Genomic DNA, 16,829 nt, shown 5'->3' with positions numbered 1-16,829 from the left:
GTTGGTATACTAAGTTAGTTATAATAAGAAAATACCATGGGGTTATGCAATTTTAGAAAATGTAAAAGTAGTAAACAACAGTTGCATTTATATATTTAATATATATATATATATATATATATATATCTATATATATCTATATATATATATATATATATATATATATATATATATATATATATATAAATACATTATATATAAATATATACGAAATACATTATATACATTTAAATATATACATAATAAATATGCACAATACACACAAATATATGATGCAAACAAAAGCTTTTATTTCGGATACGTTTGACAGTACTTATTATATATTATTTATAAAATATTGTATAAAATGATATACATACAATAATAATATACATACATATTTAATATTTCAATATTTAATTGTTCATATTTAATATTTCAATATTTAATTTAACTAATTAACTAATAACTTGATGTTCATGCTCAAGCCTAAAATATGGATCGTTTTAAGAAAAAAAAAAAGTTTTTTGCTTTTCAAGTAAACGTATAATGATTTACGGATTTTTTTTATAATTCAATGAACAAATTGATTCAATGAATAAACTAAATGAACATGAACAGCTTTCAGAAAACCCTCGATAACCAGTAAATGATATATGGTGAAACGCAACTGCTGTTTGACTTCCATATAGATCTGACAAGCTTTACATCACATGCTTTTACATTGCATAATTAATCACTGCTAGATCAAAGGACTGTCATCTTTCATTTCATCTCATCAGCCACATAAATAAGCCACGAGCAGAGCTAAATTAAACAGACGTTAAAGCCTCGTGCACACATGACCCTTGGACTCACGCTCATTCAAACATCTGAAACGCAGCAAACGCTTGTTGAACAAATTCAGACTCCAAACAACCGGCAAAAGTGTTTAATATCGTACAAACTATATCCTCTACTCATAAGAATAAGACTCATAAGATATAATATATCTCTTTGTGATCTGTCCACTCAGGCTCTTGTGTTCCTCAGCTTTGTTTTACGCAATATTAAACTTTCCTGACAATCTTCATATCAAACATTTGTCATTTGTTAATCAACAGCGGTGACGGTAAACAGCAGCGTTACTGTAATATATTGATTTTTTTTATAGTTTTCATTTTAACTTTAGTTTTAATTATTTTATTGTTTTTCCGTCTTATTTATTAGTTTATTTGTTTTAAATATCCAGCTAGATTATATTAATCCTGATTTCAGTTGTAGTTATTTAGTACAAATAAAGTTAAACGATAATTAGAAATAGAGGCAAAAAGCTGAAATAATTTGTGGTTTGTATATAAGAACATCTCGTGGATTGTTGTTTTGAATTTTATTTATATAAACATTTTATTTTAGGTTGCATGTAAAATGTCTGCACGTGTTGCCAGCAGTGTACCAAAAAATTAATAATTATAAAACAACAAATTTTCTAACTCTCCAAAAGACCAAAAATGAAACCGACTCAATCATCGGAGCCAAAAATGAAAAAAAAATTACGTATGTTTTACAAGAATATATTTAGGCATTTCTATAGAAAATGTCATGTTTCATTAAACGCATCCATTCATTTGCAGTTATTTGTGAAATTTACTGGTGAAAATTGTTTCTACACTTCATTTATGAAAAGAAGGATCTTAACTGAACCTAAAGTGCTGTAAAAAAAAAAAAAAACAACATTACCCAAAAATTCAATAATGGAGTTGCATCATGTTAAAAACAAGTGGTTTATTATATGAGAACAGGACAGGATCTTGCTCAAACGCACAATGTGGTCAGATCCGATCATCTGTAGCTAAAGCGTGAGTAAATGACCAAACACAGTCTGCAGTGTTACTGAATGTCACATAAACATGTTTCAAACACTGCGGGAATTCCTGAATTACTGGAAATTATTCACTCCTGAGTGCATGACAAGTATATAAGAGACACACACGAGAGCTTATTATCAACTTAAAATACACTCAGTACTGCACCGCTTGGGAGGTAAGTTAGTAAAACAACTAAATTAGTCCATTTTTTGGTCTTTTCCTATACAGTCCTATGAGTGATTTTTAATTATTATGAATATTTTCAGCTCTAATCAGCAGAACAATGAAGACTTTGCTGGTGGCCCTCGTTCTTGTTCTGGTGTTGAACTACGGTGAGCTGAAACGTGCTAATCAAAAGATTAAACATGAACATAAATAACAGTGTTATTTTAATATAATGATATATTTTACGTATCTTCGCTTGCATTGCATTCAAAGTTTTAGGGTTTTTTTTCTTTACGTTTTTTTATTGGTTTGCGCTTTTTAAAATGTCAAGATTTATCTTGATTAATCGCATGCAAAAGAAAAGTTTTGTTTGCTTAATATATGTGTGTCCTGTGCATATTTGCTATGTATAGAAATGCACACACGTACAGTAATATATTACATGTATTTTATACACACACACACCCAAATATATATATATATATATATATATATATATATATATATATATATATATATATATATATATATATATATATATATATTCATAGAATTTATATTATAAAGAAATATATTTAATCTATAAACACAAAGTTTTTCTGGAATATATACGTTTAAACACATAGCACACATACATATAGTATTCAGAAACCTGTATTTGAATGACAACTGAGAAATGTACAGTGAATGACAACTGAGCAACGTTTCCTTCATTTATTTACTGTATTTATGACTCTTTTTGTGCTCGTGCTGATTTGTTGACCGCGCATGCGCTTTGCGTTGCAGGATCAGCGCTGAAATGCACCCACTGTGTACCTCAGGGAGGAACGCGCTGCACGCAAACTCAAGAGACCTGTGGCTTTGGAAAAGATGCCTGTATAGCGGCCAGATTCAACTTCCCTCCCTGTGAGAGTTCAACCTTTCTGCCCAGCACTTTCTCGTGAAAACGCGTATAAAATGTACGCCAAATAAAATAAAAAAAAAATCTATTATTGATTTTTCTTTTGGCGTATATATGACGCGTCCGTTTTGGCGTGCGTATGATACGCTTTACTCCACAACCCTAATGCTATGCATCAAGTATCATATATACGCTTAAATCCATTTTTGGTATCTAGTTTTCGTTTTTATTCGGCGTACTATTTATACGCACGTTTATATAATCGGTTAGTCCTATCGGCTTCACTGTGCACATCTATAAATGCATTGTATTAATCTAAAATGCAATCTAAAATGTAATTCACTTCAGAATTTTACATTTACTTCCCAATTAATTTCAAAATTACCACAAAAAATAAATAAATTAAAAAACACTGACGGGGACTGATGCTGTGACGTCATCATTATGCGCGTAAAGATAAAGTTTTGATTTCTCTGTTTCTTCTAGTCATGGGCTTTCGGAGATGCAGCAGCACGACTGAGTGTCTTATTCTCTCGAGTAACACTGCCATGAAAGTTAAATGCTGCCATTCGGACCTCTGCAACAACATGGCCATCATTTAGACCGACTCGGACACGAAACCAATAAAACCTCCACGTTTACAATAATACAGATGTTTAAAGATGCTTTACCATCTCTCCCGTGTTGGGATTTTGCCCAACAAAGAGTCGTTTATGATTTATTTCAGCACTTTCAGTCACAGATCAATGTTTGTGGAATATGGTTTCTGTGAAATAAAGTTACTGCACGAGCTAAATTGTCATTTCTTTGTTGACAACAATGTTCAGATTGATATTATTGTTTTTATGTGAATAAATAAAGTGCATGTCTACTTTCAACTTTTGTTTTTCAGACGTTCCCTTGTATGCAAAGTGTCCTACATTATTTTTTTCCCCCCAACAACCGAAAATGATTTGCATGAAGCCACAAAGAGATCCTCATTTCTCCGGGTTGGAACCATATATGTCCTTAAGTTTGGCCTTCAGGTACTTAAGAAGCAGAATCCTTAATACTACTTGAGTTACACGCACACAAACTATGGGCATGTTTGGTACTCAGAAAAGGTAGATGCAACTTTTGATGCGTTTCAAGTTTAACAATTTTATGCATATTAACAAATTACTCTTAAAGCCACATTGACATTCAAATATCTCTGAAAACGGACCTTATGGGGCTTGAAAAATCAGGGTAGGTAAAGAAAAGTCGCTCAAGAACCAGAATAAATAAAAGTCATGAAAGATTTGGGGCTCTACCAATCTCTGTGTATCAGAATAACACAATGATGCTGCCGTCTTCCTCTATCACCATGTACTTTGGCTCCAAACCTCTCTTATAATGTCACTTAGCGCTTCCTGTTGACACGCGATGACCCTTTATTTAAAGTTGAATGTTAACTAATTTGACTGTGTCAAATAAATGGAATATTATCCACGGTTTAACCCACATAACCTTGACCGCTGTCATGCTCACTGTGTTTTAAGCTACTGAGAAATGTTTCCTATAGTGACTGTAAAAGCAAACACAAAAAAACTGTCCATTACAGCCTGCAGTGCCCCGTGTAATACAGCTGGTGTCGCTCTCAGCTCAAATATACTGTTCACTTCACACTGTAACCATTACTGTACAGGCTTTCTAAACTATTTGTAAACAAAAGAAATTAAAGGTAAAACTGAACACATTATAATATGTAAAAAGTAGCATGCTACATTATTGTTGCATAATATCAGTATGTTGCATATTTAAGCAAGTGGCAAAAATTTTTGTCTATTTTTGCTGCATGCATTACATACTAATGCGATGTGCAAATTTTGTTTAGACCGTGTAAGAATGAACATCTGCTCTTGCACAAGGCATCATCCTACAAAACATTAACATTTTATCAAATGCACCCAAGGGCATACAGTAGGCAAGATTCTGACATTTAAACATTTTCCTTATCGTTTTACTTACTCTTACATGAAGCAGTTATCTAGACAGGATCATATATAAGAGACAGACGCAGGTGCATACGAACAAACTTTTTCTCAGCCGGGTTCTGCTTGGAGTCAAGGTACGTTAACACAGCATTATGCACCTCTATGTTAGATTAGACTGCATTCAGTTAAATTCAGTTTAGATTTAACAGTTTCACAGGGAAATTTAAGAAAGCTGTAAGAGTTTCAGACGCCGAAGTACAAATTAACAGCATTTTCTATCTGAAAGCTAAAACACTTGGATCTAAACTACTGTTGTTTTTTGGTTCTCTAAAATAAAAAGGCATGGAAAGCTAATTTAACAATAATTCTGAAAACTGTTAAGGTTCAGGTCACTTTTAAAAATAATTGTGCATTTTGCAGTGAGACATAGCCTACTATAACAACAACAAAAAAGCGTATAATTAAAATTATAAAAAAAAAAAAATATATATATATATATATATATATATATATATATATATATATATATATATATATATATATATATATTCATAATATAATGAAATAAACCCCTTTAACATGATCTACAATTGTTTCTAAAATGCCTAAAATATTCTGAATATTATTTTATTTTATTAAACAAAGTATCTTATTTGAACAATTAATAAACATGGAAGCTCACATGTGTGACCATCTGGGTTTAAAGTGCCCCTATTATGGGTTATGAACGGTTTATAGCATATTTTTAATTTGGGAGTCCCAAACAACAGGTTTGGTCAAAAACACTTAAATTTTTATAACATGTAAAATTAATTTTTTTAGGCAAATAACTACAGGCCTATACCATATGTCGCTATTAACAATACATGTTGTATTTTTTTTTTCATTTTTATTAAATAATGTGTCAAGATGTATTGTTAAAGCCCTTGTCAGATGTCGACTGATTATCTATTTTATTCAGCAGGACGATGAAGGTTCTGCTGCCGGCTCTTGTTCTTGCCCTGGTGTTGGCGAATGGTGGGCCTACATGTTTAAAGCCAACCTGCTGCTTTTTAACTGTTTGAGATCAGAATCCTCATCTCAAGAGTATGAAATCAATAGTTCATAATCAGCTCTTGTTTAATCAACCTAATAACTCTTGTAGGATCTGCCCTGAAATGTTATAACTGCGTCCCCGGGACACCTGGAGGAAGTTGTGTGACCACTCAGGAGACCTGTGGCTATAAAAAAGACACCTGCGTGTCTGCCAGATTCATCTCTCCCTGTGAGTGTCCATCATGTCAAACCTGATGCTTTAGAAAGGCTTTCACGCGAACACATGAACAATCCCACTTTCCCATTCCTCTAGATTCTTACTTCCGGAGGTGCATTAGCATGGCAGACTGCATGATTCTTCAGTCCAGTCCCAATATGAAAGTCAAGTGCTGTCAGACGGATCTGTGCAACACCCCGATTTAAGATGACCACCTCGTTATCGCTCTGTTTCAGGTCAGCAGACGTGATTGCTTAGACTAAGTGAAATTGATTTGTTTGCGATGGAGAGCGTATTCGCTTCATCCACCTCATGTCACGCTGCGCAGATAAACCAACAAAAGCGACATCATTTTCACGGTACATTGTGCAATGTTCCATTTTTAAGCGTTTCAAAACCAAAATTGAAAACAAGTATGACGTAACAAGCTGGTCAACAATCGAGCATGTCAATTAATAACATAAAACGCTGATGCAGATGTTTAAAGAGGCGTCACGTCTCATTTATAGATTTTGCAATAGCAATAAACATCATAGTGGTGATTCATTCCATTTGATTCATTTTTTTTCAACTATATGTGAGAAGAAGTATATGTTTGAACTGTCAATAAACTGCAGATTCCCATCCTGACCACCTGGTGTCTCTCTCGCATCAAATCTACAGAAAATGCCTCAACTGTTCACTGTACAAAGAGCTTACAACCATTACTGTACACTGACTACTATTTTTAAAAAAGTCCAGCAGATGAAACTGTACATTTTATGCAAAAACAGACATTTTTAAGTACTGTTGCATAATGTCATTATGTTGCATAACAAAGCAAGTGACAAACAATTTGTACATTTTTGCATTATGCATATTGTGTGCAATGTGTAAAAATCTGTTCTGGACATTTAATAGAGACTGAATGCTTCATAGAGCCAAAAATCACTATGAGCTAAAGTAAATGTTGCATTATGTCCAACTATATTACGTTAAAATGTCCATTGATGTATTCTTTAAAACATCGTTCTTATATTTATTTGAATAAAACGAAAACTAAAAGTTTTTAAGGGTGCCTATAATTGTTGCATGCAAAGTTTGCACTTGGAGCAGTTAAATGAATTAAATGATGTTTAGCTATAAACAAATTTCGGGAGGAGCACGCGCTGATAATTAACGCGGCTGGCTTCTCGTTTCCTAATCACGCAATTATCCAACCAGACCAAGAGGAGCCTACTATAAATTCGCACAAGCCTCTTACCTCGATATCTCGTTCCGAGCATGGTATTCAACATGTCCGAACAAGACCAATCGCCAGAAACCTACGAAATCGAGGACGCCGAGCCCTCCACGACTCCGCTGAGTAAGCACGCTAACGCCCCGCCCGGAACTTCAAACGAGCGCGGCTTCGCCCAGAGGCAGAAAACTAACGCGAGCGACTATCCATTCGCCAACGTGATTAAGATCACGTTCGCCTCCACCTCCCAGACGTCCTCAAGCTTCCCCAGCTCCTCCCTACCGTTCAGCTTTTTCTTCCGCTCCATCCGCAACAAAATGGACAATTCCGGCTTTGCGTCAAGTACTCGCAAACGCGAACATTCCATTCCCCCGCCGCGCTAACAAAGCTCGCTGTACTCGACTTATCAAACAAGCGCAGCTTCGCCAAACATTTCTCCTCCAGCCAAAAGAAAGGAAAAACTAGAAGAAGCCGTAATTCTCCCAGGGGAAGACCCGAGAAGTCAGCAGCTGCACCCGTATTAAGCCTCCGCCCACCAGGAGGCGGCAGAAGGCCCCCAGCTAGTGTCAGCAAAGCCCAGGACCCAAACACCAGCAGCTCTTCCTCCAGTTTCCAGCAAGCAACCCACGCAGCAGGCACCACGGCTCCAGCCCCCTCAAGCCATCAGCCTAGCCCGTATCCACTGTTCAATGGATCAGATGAACCCACACCAACAGTATTCTGCCCAAGTTTCTCCCCACCATGCCTGACAACCAGCCCCCAATCCACTGTCCGTTATTTACCAGCCTCAAGTTTCTCCTATTGCTCCAGGACCTAACTCGTCCATTTCCGTTCCCACAGCCCAGCCAGCCATATGTGCACATATGCACACAGACGCCTCCACTGACGATCCCAGCCGTAGCACCTCCTATTCCTCCTCCCCTCCCCTATTTTTCTGCTAACAGTCTGAACCCAGGTTCTTCTTTCCCTCCCTATCTTTTCCACTCTTTTCCCCCAGATCCCCTGCCATAGCCGCCGTGTGAGCTCCAACCCACCCCCACATGTAGCTCCCATGAGTTACCCCCAGCCCCGCGCCATCTTTCCCCTTGCCCACCACCCTTTCTCAATATCCACTGCTAACCCCCTTCCTATGCCCCCAAATGCCGCCGTGCTGGACCCCACCCCTGTCTCCAATTCCATCAGAGCACAAATCCTTGCAGAAATCCAGGATGCTGGCGCCAGAAGCGGAACCCTATGCAACCCTGGTTCTTCTCTTTTCACAACTAATATTCCAGCGACCCATCCTTTTTAAGGTCCCTCATCGAAGCCTCCCTCGACTCAATCCTACAAGCAGTTTCTTACAGAACCCTGCAATCTTACCTGACCGCTTGGAAATGCTTTAAATCTTTCCAGGCAAGGCATTACCTCCAATTCCCTGATTTTTTTTTTTTCTTCCCTGCTATCTATCACTTCTTTCATCTCCTTTCTTAACACCTCAAAAAATCTGCAAGTCGGTTCTATTAAGGGCTACTTAAGTGGTATCCAATTTTTCCATAAACTCATCCACGGCATCGCCTCACCTCAAATAACCAATGCTCAGACTTCACTTTTAATCAAGGGCATCCAAAGAAGGCATCCTTCCCGATCAGACTCAAGGATGCCCATCACCCTTGAAATTCTCTCAAAATGCATATCCACCCTCCGCAGAGGCTACTCTTCTATCCATACTGCCCGCACCCTTGACGCAATGTTCATTCTGGCCTTTTTTGGTTTCCTCAGATGTTCAGAATTTAGTCAACTCCAGATTCGACCCAAATATTCACCCCAATATTTCTGACCTATCTATCATAGACCACAAAACTGTATCCTTTTTCATCAAACAAAGTAAAACGGACCAGACCAAAAATGGGCATTTCATATATATATATTTTTAACCTCCAAACTCCTACTTTTCCCCTTCAAACACTTCTAGCTTTCCTCCAATACAGGAAATCCCAAACTAAAACTCCACTCGACCCTCTGTTCACAGACGATTACAACCACCCCGTAGTTCAATTCTGGTTCCAAAAGCACCTCAAATCAGTCCTATTTTACTCCGGAATCCCATCAAAAAAAATTCTCCACACATTCCTTCAGAATAGGGGCAGCCACCACTGCAGCAGAGAAAGGTCTCTCCCAACAGCAAATTCAAACCCTCGGCCGCTGGTCTTCTAACACATACAAAAGCTATATTCGTTCAGACCAATCACTCATCAAAAAAGCCCTCTAGACCCTAACCAGTCCCAACAGAACTCCAAACAAACTCCACCCAAGGCAGGGCATCACTTCTCCTACAACGGCCAGCTCTCGCTGTATACGACCAAATACAAAATCCGCCACTGCAGTGGCCACACCAAGCAGGAACATTGCACCCACCGCCCTGGACCGCTCCCACTATAAACAGTCATATTCAAAATCTGCCACCACAGTGGCCATACCAAACAGGAACATTGCACCCACACGCCTGGACAGCTCCGCTATAGACGTTTGTATACAAAACCTGCCACCGCAGTGGCAATGCCAAGCAGGAGCATCGCACCCACCACCGTGGACCGCTCCCACCACAGATGACCCTATACAAACCTGCCATCGCAGTGGCCAACACAGGCAGGAGTACTGCACCCACCGCTGTGGATCACTCCTGCCAGATGCTAATGCACCTCCCACTGCTTTTAGCAGCGGACTGCAAAGCAGGAGCATTGCACCCACCGCTGGGACCGTGGATCCTGCCACTGCCAGAGGCCAACACAGGCACCATACTGGACCGCTCCGCCGTGCCACGACGGCAGCCACCTCACTGCCAAAGCAGGAGCATTGCACCCACCGCCGTGGACCGCTCCCGCCGTACACGACAGTATACAAAACCTGCCACCGCAGTGGCCAACACAGGCAGGAGCATTGCACCCACCGCCGTGGACCGCTCCCGCTGTAGATGACAGTATACAAAAACTGCTACTGCAGTGGCCAACACAGGCAGGAGCATTGCACCCACCGCCGTGGACTGCTCCCGCCGTGCACGACCCTATACAAACCTGCCACCACAGTGGCCAACACAGGCAGGAGCTTTGCACCCACCGCCGTGGACTGCTCCCGCCGTGACGACGCTAATACAAAACCTGCCACTGCAGTAACACAGACAGGAGCTTTGCACTGCACCGCTGTGGACCACTCCTGCCAGAGACGCCACATGCACCTACTGCTTTTAGCAGCAGACCGCAAAGCATGAGCTCTGCACCCACCGCCGTGGACAGCTCCCACTGCCAGCGACGGTATACAAACATGCTGCTATTACAGTGGACCGCTCTAACAGAGAGCACTGCACCCACCGCCGTGGACCACTCCCGCTAGAGACGCTCATCTTAACCCAAACATTTTCATGCCCATTCTCCTACACAGGCAGGATATCATCCTAATACCATTCCAATTTGGACCAACAAATCCATGCTCATCCTCCTTTTTGGGGGCGCACGCTGTGTTTTTTGGCTGCTGTCTTAATTGGCTTTTTTGGGGGGCACTCAGGGATCAGGTCAGACACCAGCGACGTCCGCTCACACATGCTGACAAGAGGAAAAAACTCTGGACTCGTAGTCCACCAAGTTCCGAGCCCACTCCCGCTGACACTCATCTTAACCCGCAACACTTTCATGCCCATTACTATGATTAATTATATGTATCAACTCGTAAATGAATTAAATTAAATAATGTGTCAACCAACTTATCCATGCTCATGAAATAAAGCTATGTTCAAAGGCCAATTTAAAATATAGGTACAGTGAAATCAGTATTGCCTTTAGCCAGTATTTGTGGCGGGCGATAAATCCTTTTGCGAAATGTAAAATCTTTTTGCCACTGATCAGGATTTTATATCCAGTTTGAAACAGAGGGTTTTATAAGTTCGACTGAAATAATAATGCACTAAGTAACACGACAATAAAACAAAACAATAAAAACAGATAAGGATAATAGCCAGTGATAATATTTAAACATGTCGAACTGGAAATATAGATGTTTAAAGATGCGTCACTGCCTTATTTACAGATTGAACAATGAATAAAATATCTACAAGGTAATCAAATGAACCTCTAGGTTCGTACGTAAGCACATTAAAGAAGATGTGAGGAAACAATGTATTTTTGTTGATAAATCGGGAAAAACAGAACAGAACAAGACAAAAAATGTTACATAACCACATGGACCAGTTAACCAACAAAAGAGGCACGTACTCTATCATCCGAAGCACACAGCGAACAAACACTTGCGTTGTGGTTCATGTTTCTTTGGCCTAAATTCAACACAGAATTTCCAAATTCCTGACAAAGATTCCTGTAAGTTTACAGACACATCACGGTATAAAAGAGGAAACACACGGACGCATGAACTCACTTCAGCTCAGCTCTGCTTCACAGACGAGGTACGTTTACACACAGTATTTTATTTATTACACTTGAGTTGGCTTGATCTGACCTTCTCGGCTTACAGTAGTTAATGCTAAAGGGCATTTTTAATTTTGATTTAACTGCAATACATTTGTCATTATCCACACATATTGCTGCATTTTTGTATCATATTTGTGACACATCATATTGTTTCACCCCATAGCCCGGTTAATTGCTTCGTTTGAAACTTTAATCAACGGAGTGATGAAGGTTCTGCTGCTGGTTCTTGTTCTTGCCCTCGTATTGTCGGACGGTGAGTTAATGTTAGCTTATCTAAAGAGTCTAATTGTGCATTTAAAATGTAATAAAGAAGCAGTTTTCATAATTAGATGAACCGTGTTGTAGGATCTGCCCTGAAATGTTATAACTGCGTCCCCGGGGCATCTGGAGGAAGTTGTGTGACCACTCAGGAGACCTGTGGCTATAATAAAGACACCTGCGTGTCTGCCAGATTCACTATCTCTCCCTGTGAGTTTACTAGTATTTTTGATGCATTTATTTATTTTTAATGTGTAGAATGACTTTTACACAGGGAAAAACACACCAGGACGAACAAAGAACCTCTTTTTCTTATATTTTCTCATCCTTTCCTCTAGATTCTTACTTCCGGAGGTGCATAAGCATGGCAGACTGCATGATTCTTCAGTCCAGTCCCTTCATTAAAGTCAGCTGCTGTCAGAAGGACCTGTGCAACACTCCTATCATTTAAAAATGAGCCAAGCTGTAGCGTTGATGTACACTTTAAGTGACGTGCACTACACAGAAAAAAGCACCAAAAAAAAAAAAATTGTGAATGCAATGATTTTCTTTTTTTCCGTGTAGTGCGTGTCACACATAAATGAGTAGAATTATTTACTAATGCAAGACCAGTTAAAGGAGTTTTAAAGTGATTCTTTCAGTGTGGGCGCTATTTCATATCTGTATTCCATATTCATACTAAGGAAAAAAAATAAATAAATAAATGCATGAACAAGGACACGATTTTGCTACAGCTGTTTATTTTTTCATCTGTGTCTGAGTGTTTACGGTTCATTTGTCACACAAAAGATTGAAAATAAACGCATTGTTCATAAATGTGCAGTAAATTCAATAATGTGCGGTACACAGGCATTAGCCTATCAGCCTATTAACCTACTGGCAGTACTGCTTCTGTGAAGAGCCTTTAACTTAAAGAAATATTTCTTTTCTTTTAAAAAAAGGTTCTTTAAACTCTTATTAGCCGGTACTAAACATACAGCTAAAGCAGATACCCAATTCCTTAAAAATGACTTAATTACGCCATATTTCAACTTCATAAACCATAATCTAATAATTTAATAATATTCTGACTCATCGTTTTAACTTTTTTTTAAGTATGTCAACATTTTTTTGCATTTTTTCTTGCGTGGTGGAAGTCACGTGGGTTACTGCGCTCTGTTGCATACCGCACACTACAGAACATTCAGTGCATTCACATCATGCACACGGTACACTCATATAACCCACTGCAAATCAGTAAAAATAGCATGCAATGGATTACTAAAACTGAACCCAAAGCGTGGGGTGGACTTAGTGATTTGGGTGCCCTAAGCAAATTTTGGGTATGGGGCCCCAACACAATAACTATATGCTCTTTTATTCCAAGCTATAACTAGTTAATTTACCCCTTCACAACCCAGGTAAATAATTAGTCAATCGCAGGGGTGTCTGGGTATGAGTATGAGTCTGGGTAGAGGGGGGACCTGTTTAAAACATTGTACTATACCTTCTACTATTAGAAAAACAATCTCTCTCTGTCTCTATAGTCTCTCTCTCTCTCTCTCTCTCTCTCTCTCTCTCTCTTCTCTCTTCTCTTTCTCTCTCTCTCTCTCTCTCTCTCTCTTTCTCTCTCTCTCTCTCTCTCACTTTCTCTCTGTTTCTATCTCTCTCTCTCTCTCTCTCTCTCTGTTTCTCTCTCTCTATCAAATTAAACAGCTGCTGTTGCAGTTTTGGTTTTTAATGGCAAAGTGGTTAGTTAAATAAGTTCATTTAGAAACATGGCTGGTATATGATTCTTCATATCAAGTGGCCAGACAGTGATTTAAGCAAATGTTTGATGAGTTTAGCCTTCTTAAATAAACACACACAAAAACATAACGGATATCACAATATAAATGTGCGATAAACGTCCAATCGTCTGTGTGAAGAGTGGAAGCTCGGCGGTGCTATAGTGCCATCACCACATTTTTTTCTAAATAAGAGTGGAAAATTAAAACGCCCTCATTTTTCCTCATAAAGGTAGAGTACTCATCATTTGGAACTGCAAATAGTTTTATTTGATTTTATTCATACATCTAGTGCAGCAATAACAATTAAATGACTGTCATTCATCAGATGAACACAAACTAAGATCTAAATCATCTAAATTAAATAAAACACAAGTAAGGGAAAAAAGTGAATATGACAGTGAGTCTTACAACCCCTGTTAATGAATCAGTGTATCCTTAAGTGAAAAAAGAGGCCTGTGTAAAAAGATTACAAATACTTTTTAAATACTTCTTGTATTTTAACTTGACTGTCGTGTTCACTTTGTGTGGTTTCTGTATTTGTCATGTCCCCTTGCATTATACGGACTAAAAATCTGTGTTCATCTGAAGAAAGAAAGTCTACGGAAAACATAAGAAAGTTAATTTTGCGGTGAACTAACGTTTTTAATAACAATTTGATGCAGAGGTTTAGAAACATATTCCAAACAAGATGCAAATATTGGCTGAATTAATGAGGAGAGTCATAAAATTGAAATATACAAACAATTTTGCGTTGTTTACCTAACTAAAAGGATAATTAATAATTTTTATTTTGGCCTTTTTCTCAGCAAATATTGCTACATAATTATTTGCAACTAACTATGAATTAATGAGAAAGTCATGTAACTATTAAGATAAAAAAAACAAATACATATTAGTCCAAATTCCTACTCTATGTGTCATATAATGACATAATATTAATCCAACTTATCTGGTAAGAACATCACTAAACATGAGTGACAATTAACCAAACATACAATTGTCATCTAAATATTTTAATAAAAAAATAATAATTCCCACAAAAATATAAATTCTATTTAAATTTCCATTGTTACTCGCATCAGGCGTGTACATTTGAGCTTGCAATTAACACAAAATTAATGTACTTTTTTTGTACAAACATTTCATGTACTTTATAAGTTCAAATAAAATTATAAGGAGGTACTGTTTTTTCTTCAAAAATGTAATCAAGTAAAAGTACAAGTATAGTTTAAATTGTATTGAATAAAGTAAAATGTTCTCAAAATAGTATTTAAATATAGTATTCAAGTATTTTACACCTCTGTTTAAGGTCAGTGTTTATTCTGACTATATTCAACCCTAATTCTGACAATATTCAATATTCAATTTGCCTAGTTATAGTTATATTGTCCTCGGCGAACTGAACATGGGCGGATCGGATTGATTACACTGAAAGGTGTTGCTTTTATGAATCAGACACTGCTCATGATGATGTATTTCCTAACAGCTTTTTTTTCTATAGATTTTTGTTCAGATAAGAACAAGACACGCCTTCATATATTTACCACTACGTCTCTATGAAGTCATAAACCATGTTAAAGTCATACGTCATGGTCTTTACCACCAAATCCTCTGCACTATGTAATGAATACATGAATCAGAAAGGATGTCGCTGTTTCCTAAGCTCTTCCAGTTTAACAGACAAACGTTGCGTAAACTCATGTCTTGACGTCAAAGCCATGCCATGCTCCCATGCCCAGTAATTTTTTTTTCCTTTTAGGTCATAAACAGCGATATATCCTGTATGGGGCAATGATTAATCTGTGAAAATATTATTTTTAAAAAAGAAAATATAGTAAGTGGCACGACTGTAACTGTCACTATAGATTTATAGATTTTATGACTATAAAAAATCACTATAGCAACGGTCATATATAAAGATTATCATATAAACCAATCGATATTGACCGATCAAGCTGATAAACTTGCATGATTTTGGTCAGATGCTTGTGTAACTTTGAACGCTGGTGAACTCTGAGGTTTTCTGTTCCTATGCAATGGTTTTACTGAAACCACATATATTACTCAGAAACATTACTATTGACCTGATGAAGTTCCTCTGACTTTTCACCTCGATTGCATTCAGCTTGAGTTTGAGTTAACCCATTTAATCCTAATTGTTTTTCCCAGACGTGAAAATATCAAAATGATGTGCCACTAGTCACCCTTAGGAATAATCAATAATTATTTTTACAATATTGGAGTGTTTAAAAAGTGTGTTAAAAAAAAGTGGGAAATGAAATCACATATTTCTGAAGTCTTAATAATTGTTATATATCTTACATCCGTTACATTTATAGGAACACTAAGATAAAAAAATAAGCAAAATTCAACTTCAACTTTTTTGTACATTTTTATAAATATTCCAATCAAATTCTTAAATGAATGCTACGAGTATTATGTCATTATTGTGCAATTTTTGGCAATATTTTTACTGAACAACTGATTTTTTACCTTCTCTGGGTCCGATAACATTTCAGTTACATTGCTGTCTATGGGAGGTCGGAAAGCGTTATGGATTTAGTCCAAAATATCTTAATTTGTGTTCTAAAGTTAAATTAAGGTCTTAAAGGTTTTGAAACACATGGCTGTGAGTAATGACAGAAATTAAATTTGGGGGTTAAACACCCCTTTAAGAAACTCAAGGCTTGAGCTAAACTGCATAGCCTTTACAAAAGGGATGTTGTATAGCTTGACCCTGCACTTTCACTTCCTCTACCACACTATTCTTAGGGTGGAAAGGGGAAATAATTGCTGTGGTATTACAGAATATTATAAAAAAATAAAAATAAAATAGACACCTCCACAACATTTGTAATGGTTTTACTGGGTAGACCACAACCTCCTCAAAAAATAAAAAAATAAAATAAAGCATAAATGTTGATGGTTTGTAATGTTTATAATGACATTCGTAGTGAAAACAATTAGATTTTTGTGACGGTTGCATTATTTTTTTTTATTTTATTTTTTTCAGCAGAGTGATGCCTTGTT

At 37.4% G+C, this 16,829-nt stretch overlaps 3 protein-coding genes across 3 annotated transcripts; all 3 read left to right on the top strand.

The window, feature by feature from the left end:
* Positions 1-1,912: 1,912 nt before the first annotated feature.
* LOC122322962 (cytotoxin 7-like) lies at positions 1,913-3,616 on the top strand. Its single transcript, XM_043216581.1, has 4 exons — positions 1,913-2,001; positions 2,093-2,158; positions 2,778-2,897; positions 3,379-3,616. Exons 2-4 carry the CDS (start codon positions 2,110-2,112, stop codon positions 3,492-3,494), a joined length of 285 nt encoding a protein of 94 aa, XP_043072516.1. The 5' UTR covers positions 1,913-2,001; positions 2,093-2,109; the 3' UTR covers positions 3,495-3,616.
* Positions 3,617-3,755: 139 nt separating this feature from the next.
* LOC122322941 (CD59 glycoprotein-like) lies at positions 3,756-6,729 on the top strand. Its single transcript, XM_043216552.1, has 4 exons — positions 3,756-3,917; positions 5,809-5,864; positions 5,992-6,111; positions 6,196-6,729. Exons 1-4 carry the CDS (start codon positions 3,757-3,759, stop codon positions 6,303-6,305), a joined length of 447 nt encoding a protein of 148 aa, XP_043072487.1. The 5' UTR covers position 3,756; the 3' UTR covers positions 6,306-6,729.
* Positions 6,730-11,576: 4,847 nt separating this feature from the next.
* LOC122322983 (CD59 glycoprotein-like) lies at positions 11,577-12,748 on the top strand. The gene is made up of 4 exons (XM_043216602.1): positions 11,577-11,747; positions 11,936-12,025; positions 12,118-12,240; positions 12,369-12,748. The coding sequence occupies exons 2-4, from the start codon at positions 11,977-11,979 to the stop codon at positions 12,479-12,481; spliced, it is 285 nt and encodes a 94-aa protein (XP_043072537.1). The 5' UTR covers positions 11,577-11,747; positions 11,936-11,976; the 3' UTR covers positions 12,482-12,748.
* The last annotated feature ends 4,081 nt before the right edge of the window (positions 12,749-16,829 follow it).

Source organism: Puntigrus tetrazona, chromosome 2 (assembly GCF_018831695.1).
Source record: "Puntigrus tetrazona isolate hp1 chromosome 2, ASM1883169v1, whole genome shotgun sequence".
NCBI classification, from domain to species: domain Eukaryota; kingdom Metazoa; phylum Chordata; class Actinopteri; order Cypriniformes; family Cyprinidae; genus Puntigrus; species Puntigrus tetrazona.
Note: the sequence above shows the minus strand (reverse complement) of the source record. Positions and strands in the feature narration are given on the sequence as shown.

Bases quoted from the DNA above. Each gene is read 5' to 3' on its own strand.
- LOC122322962 (XM_043216581.1), top strand. From the start codon at position 2,110: ATGAAGACTTTGCTGGTGGCCCTCGTTCTTGTTCTGGTGTTGAACTAC. The intron at 2,159-2,777 runs GTGAGCTGAAAC...TTTGCGTTGCAG, and splicing joins TGTTCTGGTGTTGAACTACG to GATCAGCGCTGAAATGCACC. The intron at 2,898-3,378 runs GTGAGAGTTCAA...TGTTTCTTCTAG, and splicing joins CAGATTCAACTTCCCTCCCT to TCATGGGCTTTCGGAGATGC.
- LOC122322941 (XM_043216552.1), top strand. From the start codon at position 3,757: ATGTCTACTTTCAACTTTTGTTTTTCAGACGTTCCCTTGTATGCAAAG. The intron at 5,865-5,991 runs GTGGGCCTACAT...TAACTCTTGTAG, and splicing joins TGCCCTGGTGTTGGCGAATG to GATCTGCCCTGAAATGTTAT. The intron at 6,112-6,195 runs GTGAGTGTCCAT...CCATTCCTCTAG, and splicing joins TGCCAGATTCATCTCTCCCT to ATTCTTACTTCCGGAGGTGC.
- LOC122322983 (XM_043216602.1), top strand. From the start codon at position 11,977: ATGAAGGTTCTGCTGCTGGTTCTTGTTCTTGCCCTCGTATTGTCGGAC. The intron at 12,026-12,117 runs GTGAGTTAATGT...ACCGTGTTGTAG, and splicing joins TGCCCTCGTATTGTCGGACG to GATCTGCCCTGAAATGTTAT. The intron at 12,241-12,368 runs GTGAGTTTACTA...CCTTTCCTCTAG, and splicing joins CAGATTCACTATCTCTCCCT to ATTCTTACTTCCGGAGGTGC.